Source organism: Pelodiscus sinensis, chromosome 22 (assembly GCF_052426305.1).
Source record: "Pelodiscus sinensis isolate ZL-2025 chromosome 22, ASM5242630v1, whole genome shotgun sequence".
Taxonomy (NCBI): Eukaryota; Metazoa; Chordata; order Testudines; family Trionychidae; genus Pelodiscus; species Pelodiscus sinensis.
Genome location: NC_143073.1, coordinates 2,706,816 through 2,720,646, shown reverse-complemented (window position 1 = coordinate 2,720,646; position 13,831 = coordinate 2,706,816). Strand labels below are relative to the sequence as shown.

At 64.0% G+C, this 13,831-nt stretch overlaps 1 protein-coding gene across 1 annotated transcript; it reads left to right on the top strand.

Annotated features, from left to right (window-relative positions):
• Positions 1 to 835: 835 nt before the first annotated feature.
• On the top strand, positions 836 to 12,278 carry UBE2Q1 (ubiquitin conjugating enzyme E2 Q1). Its single transcript, XM_075907370.2, has 13 exons — positions 836 to 1,219; positions 3,878 to 3,982; positions 4,312 to 4,416; positions 5,153 to 5,203; positions 6,472 to 6,612; positions 7,210 to 7,294; positions 7,763 to 7,823; positions 8,586 to 8,676; positions 8,768 to 8,826; positions 9,301 to 9,349; positions 9,941 to 10,036; positions 10,391 to 10,457; positions 11,856 to 12,278. Exons 1-13 carry the CDS (start codon positions 944 to 946, stop codon positions 11,885 to 11,887), a joined length of 1,218 nt encoding a protein of 405 aa, XP_075763485.1. The 5' UTR covers positions 836 to 943; the 3' UTR covers positions 11,888 to 12,278.
• The last annotated feature ends 1,553 nt before the right edge of the window (positions 12,279 to 13,831 follow it).

Sequence of the window (13,831 nt, the reverse complement as noted above, 5' to 3'; positions counted from 1 at the left end):
GGAAGAACGCGCGTGCAGTGAAGCTGCCAGTGTAGACGTAGCCTGAGTGTTTTACACTCTCAGCCCTGTTCTTGCCACGTCCCGCGAGCAGGGGCCTGCCTCTTGCTCACAGCTTAGCCTTGCTTTATACTAGCAAAGTCTTGACCAGCGGGAGCGAGGCTTCTGGGCTGTTTCAGGCCCCTCCTCTAGCCCCCCCGCCGCAAGGGAGATGCTGGTTCGGAACCCGCCCGCAGGCAAGGGCAGGGAAAGCCCTGGAGCCAGACAAGGGGGGGGGGGGGGAACATCCGCACGGGGAGTTCTAAGAACAGGGTAGACGAGCATCCACCTCCCGCGGCCCGGTCCCTCCAGCCCCACAGCGCCCAGCCCAGCGCTCCGGGGGGCGGGAGGCCGTGGGGCCCCCTGTCCCTGGGGCCCCGCGTGGGGCTGCAGCCCCCGGGCCACGAGGGGGCGGGGCAGGACCGGGGGTCCCAGTGCGGGGGGGGCAGAGCCCCCCAGGGGTCCCTGTGTCCAGCCCTGGAGCCACGTGGCTCGGGAGAGGCGGGGCCCCCTTAGTGGGCAGCGGGGGAGGGACCGGGCCCCGCCCACTAGTGGGTGCCACGAGCCTCTGCGCAGGGAGAGCGGACGGCAGCGGCCACTTCCGGCGTGCGTGACCATACAGGCAGCTGACTTCCGGGTCCGCCTCCCCCCCCCCCGTGCGTCGGCGTTTGGGCGTCACTTCCTGTGCCAGGCCGAGCCGCCCGGCGTCATTTCCGCTGCGATGGGCGCAGGGGAGGGAGCACTTCCGGGGGCCAGCGCGAGGCTCCGCCCGGCGCGCTGGGCTGTGGGGAGGGGTCACTTCCGGGTAGCGGGGCCGTCCCGGCCGCCATCTTGGGCCGGCTCCTGGCGCTGAGGCGGGGTCGGCGGGGCCCGGGGCCGGCGGCGGAGCGGGTCCCTCCATGGGAAGATGCAGCGGGCGGGGGCGGAGGAGGCGGCGGGGTCGCAGGCGGCGGCGGGGCCCGGGCGGAGCGGGGGGGGCGCGGCCTCCCCCGGGCGGCTCCTGAGGCGGGAGCTGCGGCTGCTCGAGTCCATCTTCCACCGCGGCCACGAGCGGTTCCGCATCGGCAGCGCCTGCCCCGACGAGATCAGCTGCGAGTTCCTGCCCGGCCCGGGCGCCCGCGCCGGGGGGTCCGCGAGCCGGGGCGCGACGCCGGGGCCCGTCCGCATCCACTGCAACATCACGGTGAGGGGGGCTTGGGGGCGGGGCGAGGGGGTTCCGGGGGGGGAGGGGGGCTTGGTGAGCGGGGGCGGGGCGAGGGGGTTCCGGGGGGCGGGGCGAAGGGGTTCCTGGGGGGGCTTGGGGGCGGGGCGAGGGGGTTCCTGGGGGGCTGGGGGCGGGGCGAGGGCCCCCAGGGGGCGGGGCGAGGGGAAGGTGCTAGTGGCCACGTAGTTCCCCCTGTACTGCCCCCAGTGCGGGGTGAGACCCCCCCCCGTGTTGCGGTGGGAGGGGGGGCTGGCTTGGCTGCGCGTTAATCTAGGCTTGGCAGGCCGCAGCTGCCTGGGGCTGCAAAGGAAACTCCCCGCCCTCTTGCAGGGAGGGGTTTAAAGCTTCCCAGTCCCACTGGCTCTCGCAGCCTGAGTTTCACAGTCCCGGCCAACTGACTTGGGGGGCACCGTGTGCTTAAAAATAGCCATTCCTCTGTGGGCAGGAGCCTGCCTCTGAACCCCCAGTGAGGGGTTGGGTCTCAGAGGGCTCCTGCCCAGAGTGGGAACATCTGCACTGCTACTCTCGCCCTGTCGCTGACCCTGGCTCTGAGATTCGCTGCCAGCGGATTTTTTTTTCCATCGTTGATGTGCCCTTTGTGAGGCAGAGTTTGGTCCAGCCAGCTTTTCCTCCTTGCTGTGAACCCCAGGAAATAAAGGGCTGTGATAGGAACACTGAGATGAGCCCCAACCTCCAATGTAAATCCATCCTCACAAATACAGTCGTTTGAATCTCTTTCCCTAAGGATCGGTTCCTGTAGCTTCCTGTGCTCTGGGCTGAGCAAGAACGGGCTGGGTGTTTAAACAGAAAACGAAATGACCTATTTTAGTTAGTCTCCTTCGCAACATGGCTGTAACTGATCCGAAATGCCAATGCACATGCTGCCCCAAAAGGTGCTCCGTTTCGGAGCAGAATGGGGCTAGACCCAGGGCAAAATGGCATGGAGGGATGGACGTGCTTAGTGTCTGATGTGGGCTTAAAGCGCTTAGAGGGGGGCAGTTTGCTCCTCTGCTCCTGACTGCACGTTCATTTCCAGTAACTAATGACCAAAGCTGCCTTGGGATGCTCGAGCCCCCTTAATTTGTTATGCTGCCCGAGGTGCAAGGGGTGCATGGATGAGCTGTGTACAGGGTGCTGGAATATTGCTTAGAACCCCAATTCCACTCTCCTCCTGGGGTCATTCAGATCTGACAGCTGGGGAATGTGTCTCTCCTCTCCCCCCGCCCCCCCATTGACCTTGTCCATTGGGAGGTGCTTGGGTGATGGCAGACTTATGGCTGGTGCTGGCTGTAGTTTCCAGCCTGCTCAGTGGTGTTGGGTGAAATTGCTCGAGGGAACACCAGATAACCCAGTGGTACTTCTTTCATCTCCTGAAAGCACCAGCGTCCTGCTGCAAAGCTTCTGCTTTTTGCTTTCACGGGCAGGATGGCGCAGAATTACATTCCCTGAACACAAGCCACAAGGTCATTGGGCAGGATTTTGAAATGGTGAGCTGCCGTCTAGAGCAGCCTGCAGTACAGCCCTTGGTGCAGAGTGCCGGTTGGGTTGGTGCATAAACAGGGTCTGCTGCAGACATGCCTGAGCAGGCTTGGCCTGGTATTGGCGCTGTCTCTGCATTGGATTGCTCCTGAGATTACATGGGAGGGGTGCTGTTGGCATGTTGGGACTGGACACTTGCAGAGGTTACAGGCCAAGGTAATGCCCCGGGAGAGGGGATTTTGCTGGTAGGACTGTGTGCATGTCTTTGCCTCTGCAGCTTTTCCATTAGCCCCGTTTCTCAGGACACCTCACAGCTGGAAACGTTTAGTCCAGGACAGACCTCTCTGCTTCGCACCCATGTGCAAGGTCTCTGCCCAGGGTGTTTGCAGGCCGCTCGGGAGGAGTTTTTGTTGAAAACACCGGGGTGACAATGTTTGAAATGGGAAGTTTGATCCTTCTGGTGCCCAAGTGACTCCTGGCTCTGCTTGGCCTGGATTTCACAGGACTCTGAGGGATCGAAAGCCAAGGCTGAGCGGCCCCTTTCAGGGACCAGTTGAGCATGTGCACTAAGAGCACTAGCACACCGGGGGGGGGGGGCTACATGCTGCAGCAGCCTCCTTGACACACACCTACCTGTTGGGGCCCTCAGGTAGGGTAGGAATTGCAGGCAGCTTGTCCTGAGAAGCAGCATTCTGGGGGGGCCTCTTTCTATGGTGCTGGGAGCGGGGGGGAATTTCCAGAGGACTTGTTTTAAAGTGCTGTCAGCAGCCTGGCTCCGAATGCAAAGCAGAGAGGGTCTGCTACCTGCTCTTACAGGCCGGTCTGTATAGGATTTCATTCCCTCTCCTCACCCCTAGTGCCGCAGGCGGTAGTGTGAAGAGACGTAGACTTTGCCCCCCTCTGTCTCTTGCGCTTGGGGGCTGGAGGGAGCGTAGCGGCACAGAATTGACACAGATTAGTGCCGTCAGCGCTATTGTTTGTTTGCCTCTGTCTGGGATTAGGCTGGAGGGTGGAGTCCTTTTGCTGGACACTGGGCCGTGTATTTCTGGGGAATGTGCTTTGGGGGAGGAGAGGCAGGACTGCAGAAGGGACTGGCTCTGAGGGGTGCTCTGTAACAAGGGTCCAAACATGCCCTTTTCCCTCTTCCCTCTTCCCTAGGAGTCTTACCCGGCTGTTCCCCCAATCTGGTCTGTGGAGTCGGATGACCCTAACCTGGCAGCTATCCTGGAGAGGCTGGCGGAAGTCAAGAAAGGAAATACTCTGGTGAGGAGACAAGGTGTGGGGCGGGCGAGGGGCGGGCGGCTCGAGCAGTACCGCCCTTCTGGTGTGCGGTTCCCTGGTGCGCCCGGTGCGGTTGTGGTGGGATTTGGCGAGTGGCGCTGAGTGGCGAGGGAGTCTCACTTGCCTTGGGGTGGGGCTTGCTCGCTGACTGCAGTCCTGCCTGGCCTGTGGTGTGCACATGCTGCATTCAGAGGCTGCTTTTCCCATGACCGCCCTAGGAATCTGGGTTTGGGGGGGGGAGGCTGTTTGATGGTGGGGGGGGGGGGTTGTGTGCCTTTTTCTAACACTGTTTGTCTGTCCTCCCTGGGCAGCTTTTGCAGCACCTGAAGCGGATAATCTCTGACCTGTGCAAACTCTACAACCTTCCCCAGCACCCAGATGTCGAGATGTTGGACCAGCCTCTGCCAGCGGAACAGGTACCAGGTCTCAGACAGACGCCTTGGAGGCCACCGGAGGGACAGCCACGCTGCAGTGGCCCTTCTCCCATGTGTCCAACCCACGCTGGCTCCAGTGTGGTGGGGGGAGGGTCTGTGGAACTGGATCTGGGGTGCCCTCCGAACCGGGGCCTGTGTTCCAGGGCTGAGGCTCTTGCACTCCAGGAGCCTGGCAGATGGGTTGGGACCTGTTTTTGCCCCATGCTCAGCCTGGCCCTGCAGCCCGTGTGCCTCTGCTACTGTGCAGAGTAGGCTGCGTGGGTGCGCGCCTTGCTCAGTCCCCATGGAATCGAGGGGTGGGGTGTTCAGCTTTCCTGCCCGAGGCAAATAGCGGCCCTGTTGCCTGGCCAGCGCTGGTACAGCCCCCGCCTAGGGGGCTCCCCCCTGGATAGCTCTGCCAGAGTGTCAGATGTTGCCTCCTGGGAATTCTTAACCCCTGAGGCAGCCCTTGTAGAGGGAACTGCCTGGGGAAGGTTTCTGCCTTCACTTGGGTTTGAAGCTGAATTCCCAGGGTCAGTCTGCACCCAGCCTTTCCTGGAAGCGTTGTAGGGGGTTCTGGGAGCTCCTTGCAGTGAGTGAGGGTCAGGGTTTCATTGGCCTGGGGGCAACTTCCTAGCTGCGATGCCCCTCGTTGGCGCGGACGGTCTGGCTGGCTCCTGCCTGCAGAATGGCAGCAGTTCCCCAGGCCCCGCTCTGACCCTCGTCTCTCCTGACCCAGAGCGTCCAGGAAGAGGTGTCCTCTGAGGATGAAGACGAGGAGATGCCGGAGGTGAGTGTCGTGCTGACGCTGCGGCGGGGGCGGGGGAGGCGAGCAGAGCGGTGAAAGGCTGAGGCGGATTAACCTGCGTGAGAGTTGGAAGGTTCAGACCTGGCGCGTGTCCACGGGCTCTGGGAGACCCTTCGGAAGTGCAACGAAGGGCGCTACTCCCCCCTCGCAGGGCATGCTGCGGTAAGGGGATGGTGGCCAGTGACAAGAAGGCACGGGCTTGGCAGCAGATACACCAGTAGCCAAGGGGCAGTAAGTGCCCACTTCTAACATGGCGAGGGAGCTGGTCTGGGGGCTGCTCAGAAACCCACTTAACTCTGGCATTTTGGGCCTGGGCTTCCTCTTTCAGGAATCCGCAGCCTTTGCCGAGGGAGCAGGGACAGAGCGGGGGAGGCAAGGGACAGGCTAGCTGGTTGTTGGGGAGCAATTGGGAACAGTGAGGCTGGCATGGGGCAGCTGCACCTGCAGAGCCAGTTTGGAAGCCGGTAATGCTTGGAGGTGGATTTCACCCTTGAATGAGCTGCAGCAAGGACCCCGAGTGAGTGGGAGCGGCAGAGTCTGGCACTCCACAGTCTGTCTCTCCACCTGGGACTTGCTTGGAGTCCCATCATTGAAATCAGAGGGTGAGTTTGTGAGAGCTCAGACGGGTCCACTCTGAGCCTCGCTGCTCGCTTGAGGCAAAGAGCCGTCTGTTCCGGCCTCCAGGCCCCCCGAGTGCAGCGCCGGCTCAGGTCGGATGTCACGCGGCCGCATGGCTTCGGAGGGGCGTGAGTCTCCCTAGCGCAGTTAACAGTGCAGGGCTGGTGAAACCCGGACCGTCGCTTTCCCGAAACGCCCAGCCCCACAGACCTGTCTGCAGCCTGGCTGAATCTACGTCTTCTGCTGGGAGCTGGGGCCTGGCTCCTAGGCTGCTCTCTGCATGCTTGCCCTGGCGGCAGACCATTGCAGGGTGGGCTGGGGGCTGCCCCAGGCAGTTTTCCCGCCCTTGCCCTGATCCCCGGAGGAGCGAAATGAAAGCGGTGCGCTGGACCCTGCCTGCTGCCCAGGAACTGAGATTTTCCCTGCCCTGCTTCCGACCTGACTTCCCTCTGCCCCAGGCTGGCTTCTGGCACCGCCCGCCCACCAGGGCCTCGTGCCGTCTCCGCCCGTGCTGGGGAGGGAGTTGAGAATTGCCGCGGAGGGGCTGGGCAGCTCCTGCCTGGGCGTCTCAGGGTCCCAGTGCAGCGGCTCGGAGCTGGGCGGCTGGGGTGAGCTCTCTTCACCCTGCCCAGGACACCGAGGACTTGGATCACTATGAGATGAAAGAGGAGGAGCCGGTGGACGGGAAGAAGACGGAGGATGACGGCATTGGGAAGGAGAACCTGGCCATCTTAGAGAAAATCAAACAGAACCAGAGGCAAGATTACTTAAATGTACGTGTCACTAGGAGGGCGGGAGGGGCTGGGGGGCAGAGGGGGCCCAGGGTACCCCATGGAGCTGCAGTGCCTGAGCTGGGTCAGTCCCCTTCGGCTGCCGCGCCCTAGGCCTCGTTGCGCAGTGAGCGGCCAGGCTGATGGGTGTTTCCAAGGAGGGGGCTGCAGGTCACCGCACGTGCCCAGGAGTCCTGGAGAGACGCGCTGGCTCCGGGGAGGATGTGGGGTCGTCTGGGAACCTGAGGGAAGGCCTCCGAGCGGGGGGTTGTCCCAGGGAATCGGCGTCGCTTGCTCTAATGCTACTGGAAGCAGGGGCAGCCGCCCCCCTTGCTGGGATTCCGGCTCCCTGCCCAGCGCCAGGAGGCCAGACCCTTCCCGGGAGACGGTGTCTTGGGGCTAACCCGGGTCTCGCCACTGGGCCTGTCGGGCCCTCCTCCTGCCCCCAGGCCTGGGGCAGCTGTCGTGGGGCGGGGCGGGCTTGCAGTGCAGAGGGGGGCTGCGCTCATGTCGTGTGTTGCGGCTCCGGCCTTGGCTGCGTGGTGAGACCAGAGTAACAATGCGCTTGCCTCCTGGTCCCCCTCCCCGACCCCCTCGCAGGGTGCAGTGTCTGGCTCTGTGCAGGCCACTGACCGGCTAATGAAGGAGCTCAGGGATATTTACCGATCACCAAGTTTCAAGGGCGGTAAGTGGGGGCTGGAATCTGGGGGCTGGGGCCGGGCGGTTTCTCACCCAGCTACTGCCCTGGCCATGCCAGCCTGTCCCATTCCCCAGGGAGAGCTGGTCTGAGCAGGCCATCCCCTTTCCCTGTGCTCCCCAAGGCAGGCCTTGGGGTTCAGGGTGGGGGGCTAGCTCTGGAGCCAGTCCTAGCCCTGTCTGTTCGAGGGGCGAGATGCTGAGGAGGCCTTCTGACATAGTAGCTGCTTCCCTGGGAGGTGGCTGGGCAGGGTCCCCCGTTCGCAGGGGGCCCTGGTGGCGGCAGGGATTGGCCGTCCCTTCCCTTAAGCACCAGACTCTGGGGGGGGGGTCAGCCTGGCTAGACAAGGGCGCTCCCTGGGCCTGCTGATCCAGGCCAGCTCCCGTGGCTCTCAGCGGGTTGCTGCTCCGGGCCTTCTCCCCACGGCAGCTGAGGCGTCTTTGCTCTGCTCCGCAGGATACTATGCAGTTGAACTAGTGAACGACAGCCTGTACGATTGGAACGTCAAACTCCTCAAGTAGGTGGCCTGGCTGAGAGCTCTGGGGTCAGAGGTGGGGCTGGCCTGCCCCGGGCATGGGGGCGTGAGGGGGGAGAGTTCGTGACTAGAGCAGGAGGGTGCTTGGCAGATCTGGGCTGGAGTTCGCGCTCTGCCCCCGAGACGCGCATGTCCTGCCCCGGCTGAGCCTCGGTTTCCCCTGCGCTGTGGGGACCGGAGGGGCAGATTGCAGGGTGCTCTGGTGTGCGAGCCCCCCGCCCTCTGAATGCAGCTAGGCATGGAAAACGTCAGCCGGTTGGCTGATCGAATGGTCGACAGGGCACCTCCGCCTTTGAGGTGTAGCAGCTGCCCCGGGGCTGTTGCTACGCTCCAAAGGCGAAAGCGCTGTGGGGAGAACCGGGCCAGCGGGGGACTTGAGCGGTTCCCTGCTGGTCCTGGGCTCCCTGCGGTGCTTCAAAGCGGCAGACCCCGGGCTCCACGCGACACTGCCGCCTTGAAGCGCCTCCCCCCGGCCTCTTCCTGGTAGAGGCGGCAAGGGGGGAAGCGACTAGTCGACGAGCATTTGCTTATCGCAGTCGACTGGTCATTCCCATCCCTGCATCCCTTGCCTGGGGCGGGCTGCTGGAAGCTGTTGGCTAGCACCACGCTCACACACGGGCTCCCAGGTGAGGAGGATGCTGCAGGGGCCGGGCTGGGCACCTGAGTCCCTTAGGGCCTGTGTTCCAGCGTCAGTGGGCAGTGCAGATTGGCTGACCCCCCACCTTCCGGGCTGTTCCCTTGCAGGGTTGACGAGGATAGCGCTTTGCACAATGATCTCCAGATCCTCAAAGAGAAAGAAGGGATGGACTTCATCCTTCTCAACTTCTCCTTTAAGGTAAGGCCCCCCCCGCCCCCGCCGGTCTTCCCAGCCCTCGGCCCTCCTGCGGCGGCTCCTAACTGCCCCGCATCTCGCTCTCTCCTCGCAGGATAACTTCCCTTTCGACCCGCCGTTCGTGAGGGTGGTGTCCCCTGTGCTCTCGGGGGGGTAAGTGCCCTTCGGCTCGGCCCTCGGCGCTTTGCCCACCTCAGTCCCTTGTCTCTGGGGCAGCTAGGGCTCTGCACTAGCACTGAGGATGCTGCTTCCTCTGGCCTTGCCAAGCTGAGAGGGGGAGCGTCTCCGTGTCTCTGGTGCGAGTCCCTAACTGGGTCTGCAGCGAGCGTCCGGGGCGACACCCTGGTGACCCCAGCCCTTAGATCAGTGGCCATCTCCCCGGGGAAGGCGCTCTGGCCGTTTGGGGGGAGTGCGGGGCCCGGGCGGGGCGGGGGCGGCTGAAAGGCACCAGAGACCTGCTCAGCGGCTGTCTCCCTGGCGGGGGGTGGCTCTGTAGCAATGAGCGCTGGGGGGGGGGGGGGGGTGGCTAGTTCCCTCGGGCTCCGGGGGGCAGACGGACTAGCCTTTGCTGCCAGAGAGCTGGGCGATGCTCCTTAGCGTCACTGACTCGTCTCGTCTCCCCCCCAGGTACGTTCTGGGTGGAGGTGCCATCTGCATGGAGCTGCTTACCAAGCAGGTGAGTGTCTGCCCTGCGGCACGGCCTGTGCGCTCCAGGGTGACCTGGGCGCTGCCCCTTACGGCCCGCGAGTGGCGCCCGTGCTGGGAGTCCGTCGGGTGTCTGAAAACCCGGCCGCTAGCTCCGAGACTGCCTGGTGTTCCGGGGCTGCCTCCTCCATGCAGCTGCTGCCTTGGTTTTGAGGGAAGGAGCAAACCATTTCCTTCCCGGAGGTTGCAAAATGTGCGGTTGGTGGGTGACGGCGCCCGGCTGCACGGGGAACCCACCGTGGCCTGCTGGGGCGGAGGAGGACGTTGAAACGTTTCCAGCCGTCCGAAGCAAAGCAGATCTCTTCCTTGCTTCTCCCAGGTTTAGGTGCCCAGTTCTGGGGACCCCTCCCCTCCTGCCCCCAGCTCCCTGGGCCTGGCGTTCTTGCTCTTTTCGCTTTGCTAGGCCAGGAAGGGTCATGCAAATGTGCCCAGCACGGGGTGAGCAGCCTGCGAAGGCCGAGCACGCTGGGGCAGGCTGCTAGGCAGGGCTGTTAGTGTAACTGGTCTAGCCGCCCCCTGCAGCGCTGGGGCAGGCCGGCCTCACTCTCGCCGCGCTTTGCAGGGCTGGAGCAGTGCCTATTCCATTGAGTCGGTGATCATGCAGATCAGCGCCACGCTGGTGAAAGGGAAAGCCAGGGTGCAGTTTGGAGCCAATAAGGTAAGGGCCTGGTCTGGAGGGGGAGGGGCTCCCCGCCTCTGTTTCTGCAGCATCTACTTTGGGGGCAGCTGAGAGCCGAGACTCCCCGGTGCCGTAAATACTTGGGAGCTGCTGGCGAATTGGGGCAGTAACCCCCATACCGGGCCCCTGGGGCTGCAGGACCCGCTCGGGGGGGCTTCAGGGGATGTGCTCATCCCTATCAGTACAGCGCTAGTGGGCCTGGTGACCCTGCGCGGGGCTGTCAGCCGCCTGCCCGCCGTCTGCCCTGAGCGCTTGCAGCCTGGGCGCTGGGCACAGAAATGGGGGCTGCCCCGGTCCCTGGTGCGCAGAACTGACTCCGGCTCGCCCTTGCAGAACCAGTACAGCCTGACGAGAGCACAGCAGTCCTACAAGTCCCTGGTTCAGATCCATGAGAAGAACGGTAAGTCGGGGGCTGCAGCCGGGGGGTGGCTAGTGAGCTGACGGGTCCCTCGCTGCACGGCCACTCCCGGAGGGTGGATGTCGGGCAGGGGAGACGCGGTGGCATCTGTGGAGCGGGTGCCAAGCAGGGCATCTGGCCGTGTTACCCTGGTCGTGCTCCTGGCTTCCCGCTACCCAACTGCTGGGAGCTTTACCCGCCTTAGCCATGGGGAACCTAGCAGCTGGGCAGAGCCGGGCCAGCTGGGCTAACTTGGTGTCTGGAGAGCTGCAGCTGCTCAATGTCACACGTGGCTTTGCCTAAGACCAAGGGGAGTTGCTGCCTGCCCGGGACTCTTCCGTGTGCTCAGCCTCCCGAAAGCAGGGTGCGAGGGCCAGGGCGGGGTTAGCGGGTGGTAGCTGGCTAGCTAAGATGGGAGCCCTCCAAGGTCGTGCTGCCAGGTAGAAGAACCGCTCTGCCGGCAAAGCTCTTGTGAGTAGCTTTTCTCCAGCCTCTCGGGCCTGGCTTCGGCCTGCTGGCGGGACTGGAGCGGGCATGGCGTACCAAGAGCCAGGCTGGCCTCGCTGGAGGAGGGAGTGTTCAGCGTTCACACCCCGCAGCACTTCGGGGCTGGGCTGGGCAGTAATTGATGCGGGGGCACGCCAAGAATGTCGCGAGTGGTGTGGGGCTGCCCTCTTCCCTGGGGGGGGGGAGGGGGTGCAGGGGCTGGGCGGGAGTTGGGGGAAGGAGGGGCTGTGACCTGGGGCAGCAGATTGGAGGGCAGGGCCTGGGGGGTGCAGGAGACGACTGGAAGGGGGTTATGGGCGGGGGCAGGGTCTAGGAGGGGGTGGTGACCTGTGGCGGGAGTGCAGGGGGTTTGGGTTTGGGCTCTGGCCTGGAGGTGCTCACCTGAGGCTGCTCCCAGCCCTGCCTGCTGCAGCCCTGCACGTCACTCGGGCAGTGTGTATCTGCACTGCGCACCCCTTGGAGTGGGGGGGGGGGGGGCGTGGCATGGCTCCAGCAGCTCCCATTGGCTGGTTTCTAGCCAGTGGGAGTTAGGCGATTGTTCTGGGCATGGGGGTAGAGCGCCCCCCCCCCCCCCCCCCCCCCCCCCCCCCCCCCCCCCGGGGCATGCAGCGCAGACACATGGCCCTGGCAGCTGGCTGCTTTGAGCGGCGTGCGGGGACGTGGTAGACAGGGCACCTGGCAAGGGGCCCACTAGGCCGTGGGCTCGTAGCAGGCCACATCTGGCCCATCCCAGGGGAGGCCAGCGTGGCCAGCTCTCTGCCCTCACAGCTGCAGGCTCTCCGGGAGGCGCTCGGCGAGTGGAAGGGTGCAGGGACCTGGGGTGACGGCTTGGGGGAGGCTTGCTGAGCAGCGTGGCCGGCCTTGTCCCTCCCACGGTCTCTGCTCTTGTTCCAGGCTGGTACACACCGCCCAAGGAGGACGGCTAGCGCTGGCAGGTGGCCGGGCTTGGCAGGACCCCTGGGTTACTTGGAATGCTGTCCTTGGCTCGTCAGACGCCTCCGTGGCTTGCTCCCGGGCTGCGATCGCTCTGCCTGTCTGCGGGGCAGGAACGGCTGTTATACACGGTGTGCGCAGTTGGACTGACGTGGAACTCGCTGGACCCTCGCTAGCAGGCACCCTTATTCAGACAAAACTCTTGAGCCTCGTGTATCGCTGGAAACTTGCGACTCTGCTCCAGTCTAGAGCGTCCTCCTCACCTATGCTACGGATTTAATTTATTTTCTTATTTCATGTACACTGCTTTTTTTGGTTACAGTGTATGAGGGATGTGTATGGAAAATGTATCTTTGGAGACAAATTACAGTTTGTTAATTTGAAGGGGCGGCCCTGTTTGTCTCCAGTTACCACTGAGCCGGGCAAGCCCAATTCCCTCCCCTGCGGCTCTCCCCAGCCCACTGCGGTGGGGGTGGGGCGGCTCGTCTCTCCTCAACTGCCCCTTTTCGCTGGCCCAGATCCGCTTGGGATCAGCACGTCAGAACCCTCCAGCAGCCGTGGACTTTGAGCCCTTGAATTCCCTGCCGGGGGGGAGAGGAGGGGGGCAGCTAGCTCCTTAAGCTGCTAACTCGGGAACAGATTTAAACCGCCAAGTTTCTCGGGCCTGGAGAACGGCGGCAAGAGTAGCTCGGAGGAGGGGTGCGCCGTTGGGCAGAAGCACGACGCCTGCCCACGTGTAGAGTGCGCCCGTCTCCCTGGAACCCGTCTCGGCCCGTGAGACGTGGCTGAGCAAAGCTCTGCTCCTGGGAGACAGCTGGGCCCGGCTCCCTGCAGAGGTAACTCGGCATCTCCCCTGCCGAAACCAGTGAGGTGGGGCTACTGGCTGGGTGGAGGACGGGCTGAAAGGCCCCCTTGTTTGCTGCCTCCCCCCCCCCCCATATCCCAGAGCTGCTGCTGGACTGATCATGGCAGCGGGGCTACTGCCCTGTAGCCTGCCTCCATTTCCGCGGAGGCGTCCGGCTCTGCCTGTTTCGCCCTGGCTGCTGTCTTGCCAGCTGTGAGCTCTGGCGCCTGAGCCCCTCTGGCCTCTACCTGTGGGCCATGAGAGCAGGGTCTCAGAGCGGATCATCCCACATCTGCCTCCGGGGAGGCGCCTTCCTTCCTGAAGCAGCTGCTGCAGGGGGCCCCCGGCTCTCCTCACTGTGGCAGCTTCCAGTCCAGCGCCCCCTGCTGCCCTGCCAGAGTTCAGACCCGGGGCAGGGCGCGTGGGGTACTGTTCTCCAGCTCGGTCCCTGGGTCGCTTCCTCTTCCCCTCTGGCCTCCCTTCAAGGTGGCATCTGCGCCGCCCTGGCCTGTGGCGGGGTGCGGCTGCATCCCTCGGGCCGCAAAGCCGGCCTGCGGCGTTGCTCTGAGCTCCACGGCACGTGGAAGATGCTCATTATCTGACCCAGCAGCCTTCCTGCTTCCCACCGTGGTGCTCCGGCAGACCTGCCCCGTTCCCCCAAGGAAGTCATGCGGGGGGCGGCCGTGCTGCTTTCCTTGCTGATGTTAGGGGAGTTCCTCTCTGAAACCTGCCTCAGGTCCCCTCTTCTGTGTCCAAGTTCCTGGCTGGGGGGTCGCAGCAGGGCGGGGGCATAGCGTAAGCTGGGACTCTAACTTCCCCGTCCAGCCACTTGGAACCAGAGCAAAGGATCCTACAAATCGGGTTCGCCGGCCTCGAGACGGGGGGGGGGGGGGGGTGGTAAATATCTTAATGGCTTCCCAGCCGCAGCCCGTACCCACCGGCTCCCGCGGGTGAAATGGGGCTGAGATGGGAACCAAACAAGCTTCTTTGCCCAAAGAGCCAGACCAGCTTGGCTCTGAGCCATGCAAACTCTGGCCCCAAACGCAGACCCTGGGTGAGACGAGGGGTGGGGAAACCACCGCCCATCGCTAAG

Coding starts and splice junctions, on each gene's coding strand:
- UBE2Q1 (XM_075907370.2), top strand. CDS start 944: ATGCAGCGGGCGGGGGCGGAGGAGGCGGCGGGGTCGCAGGCGGCGGCG. Junction 1,220..3,877: donor GCATCCACTGCAACATCACG/GTGAGGGGGGCT, acceptor CCTCTTCCCTAG/GAGTCTTACCCGGCTGTTCC. Junction 4,417..5,152: donor AGCCTCTGCCAGCGGAACAG/GTACCAGGTCTC, acceptor CTCCTGACCCAG/AGCGTCCAGGAAGAGGTGTC.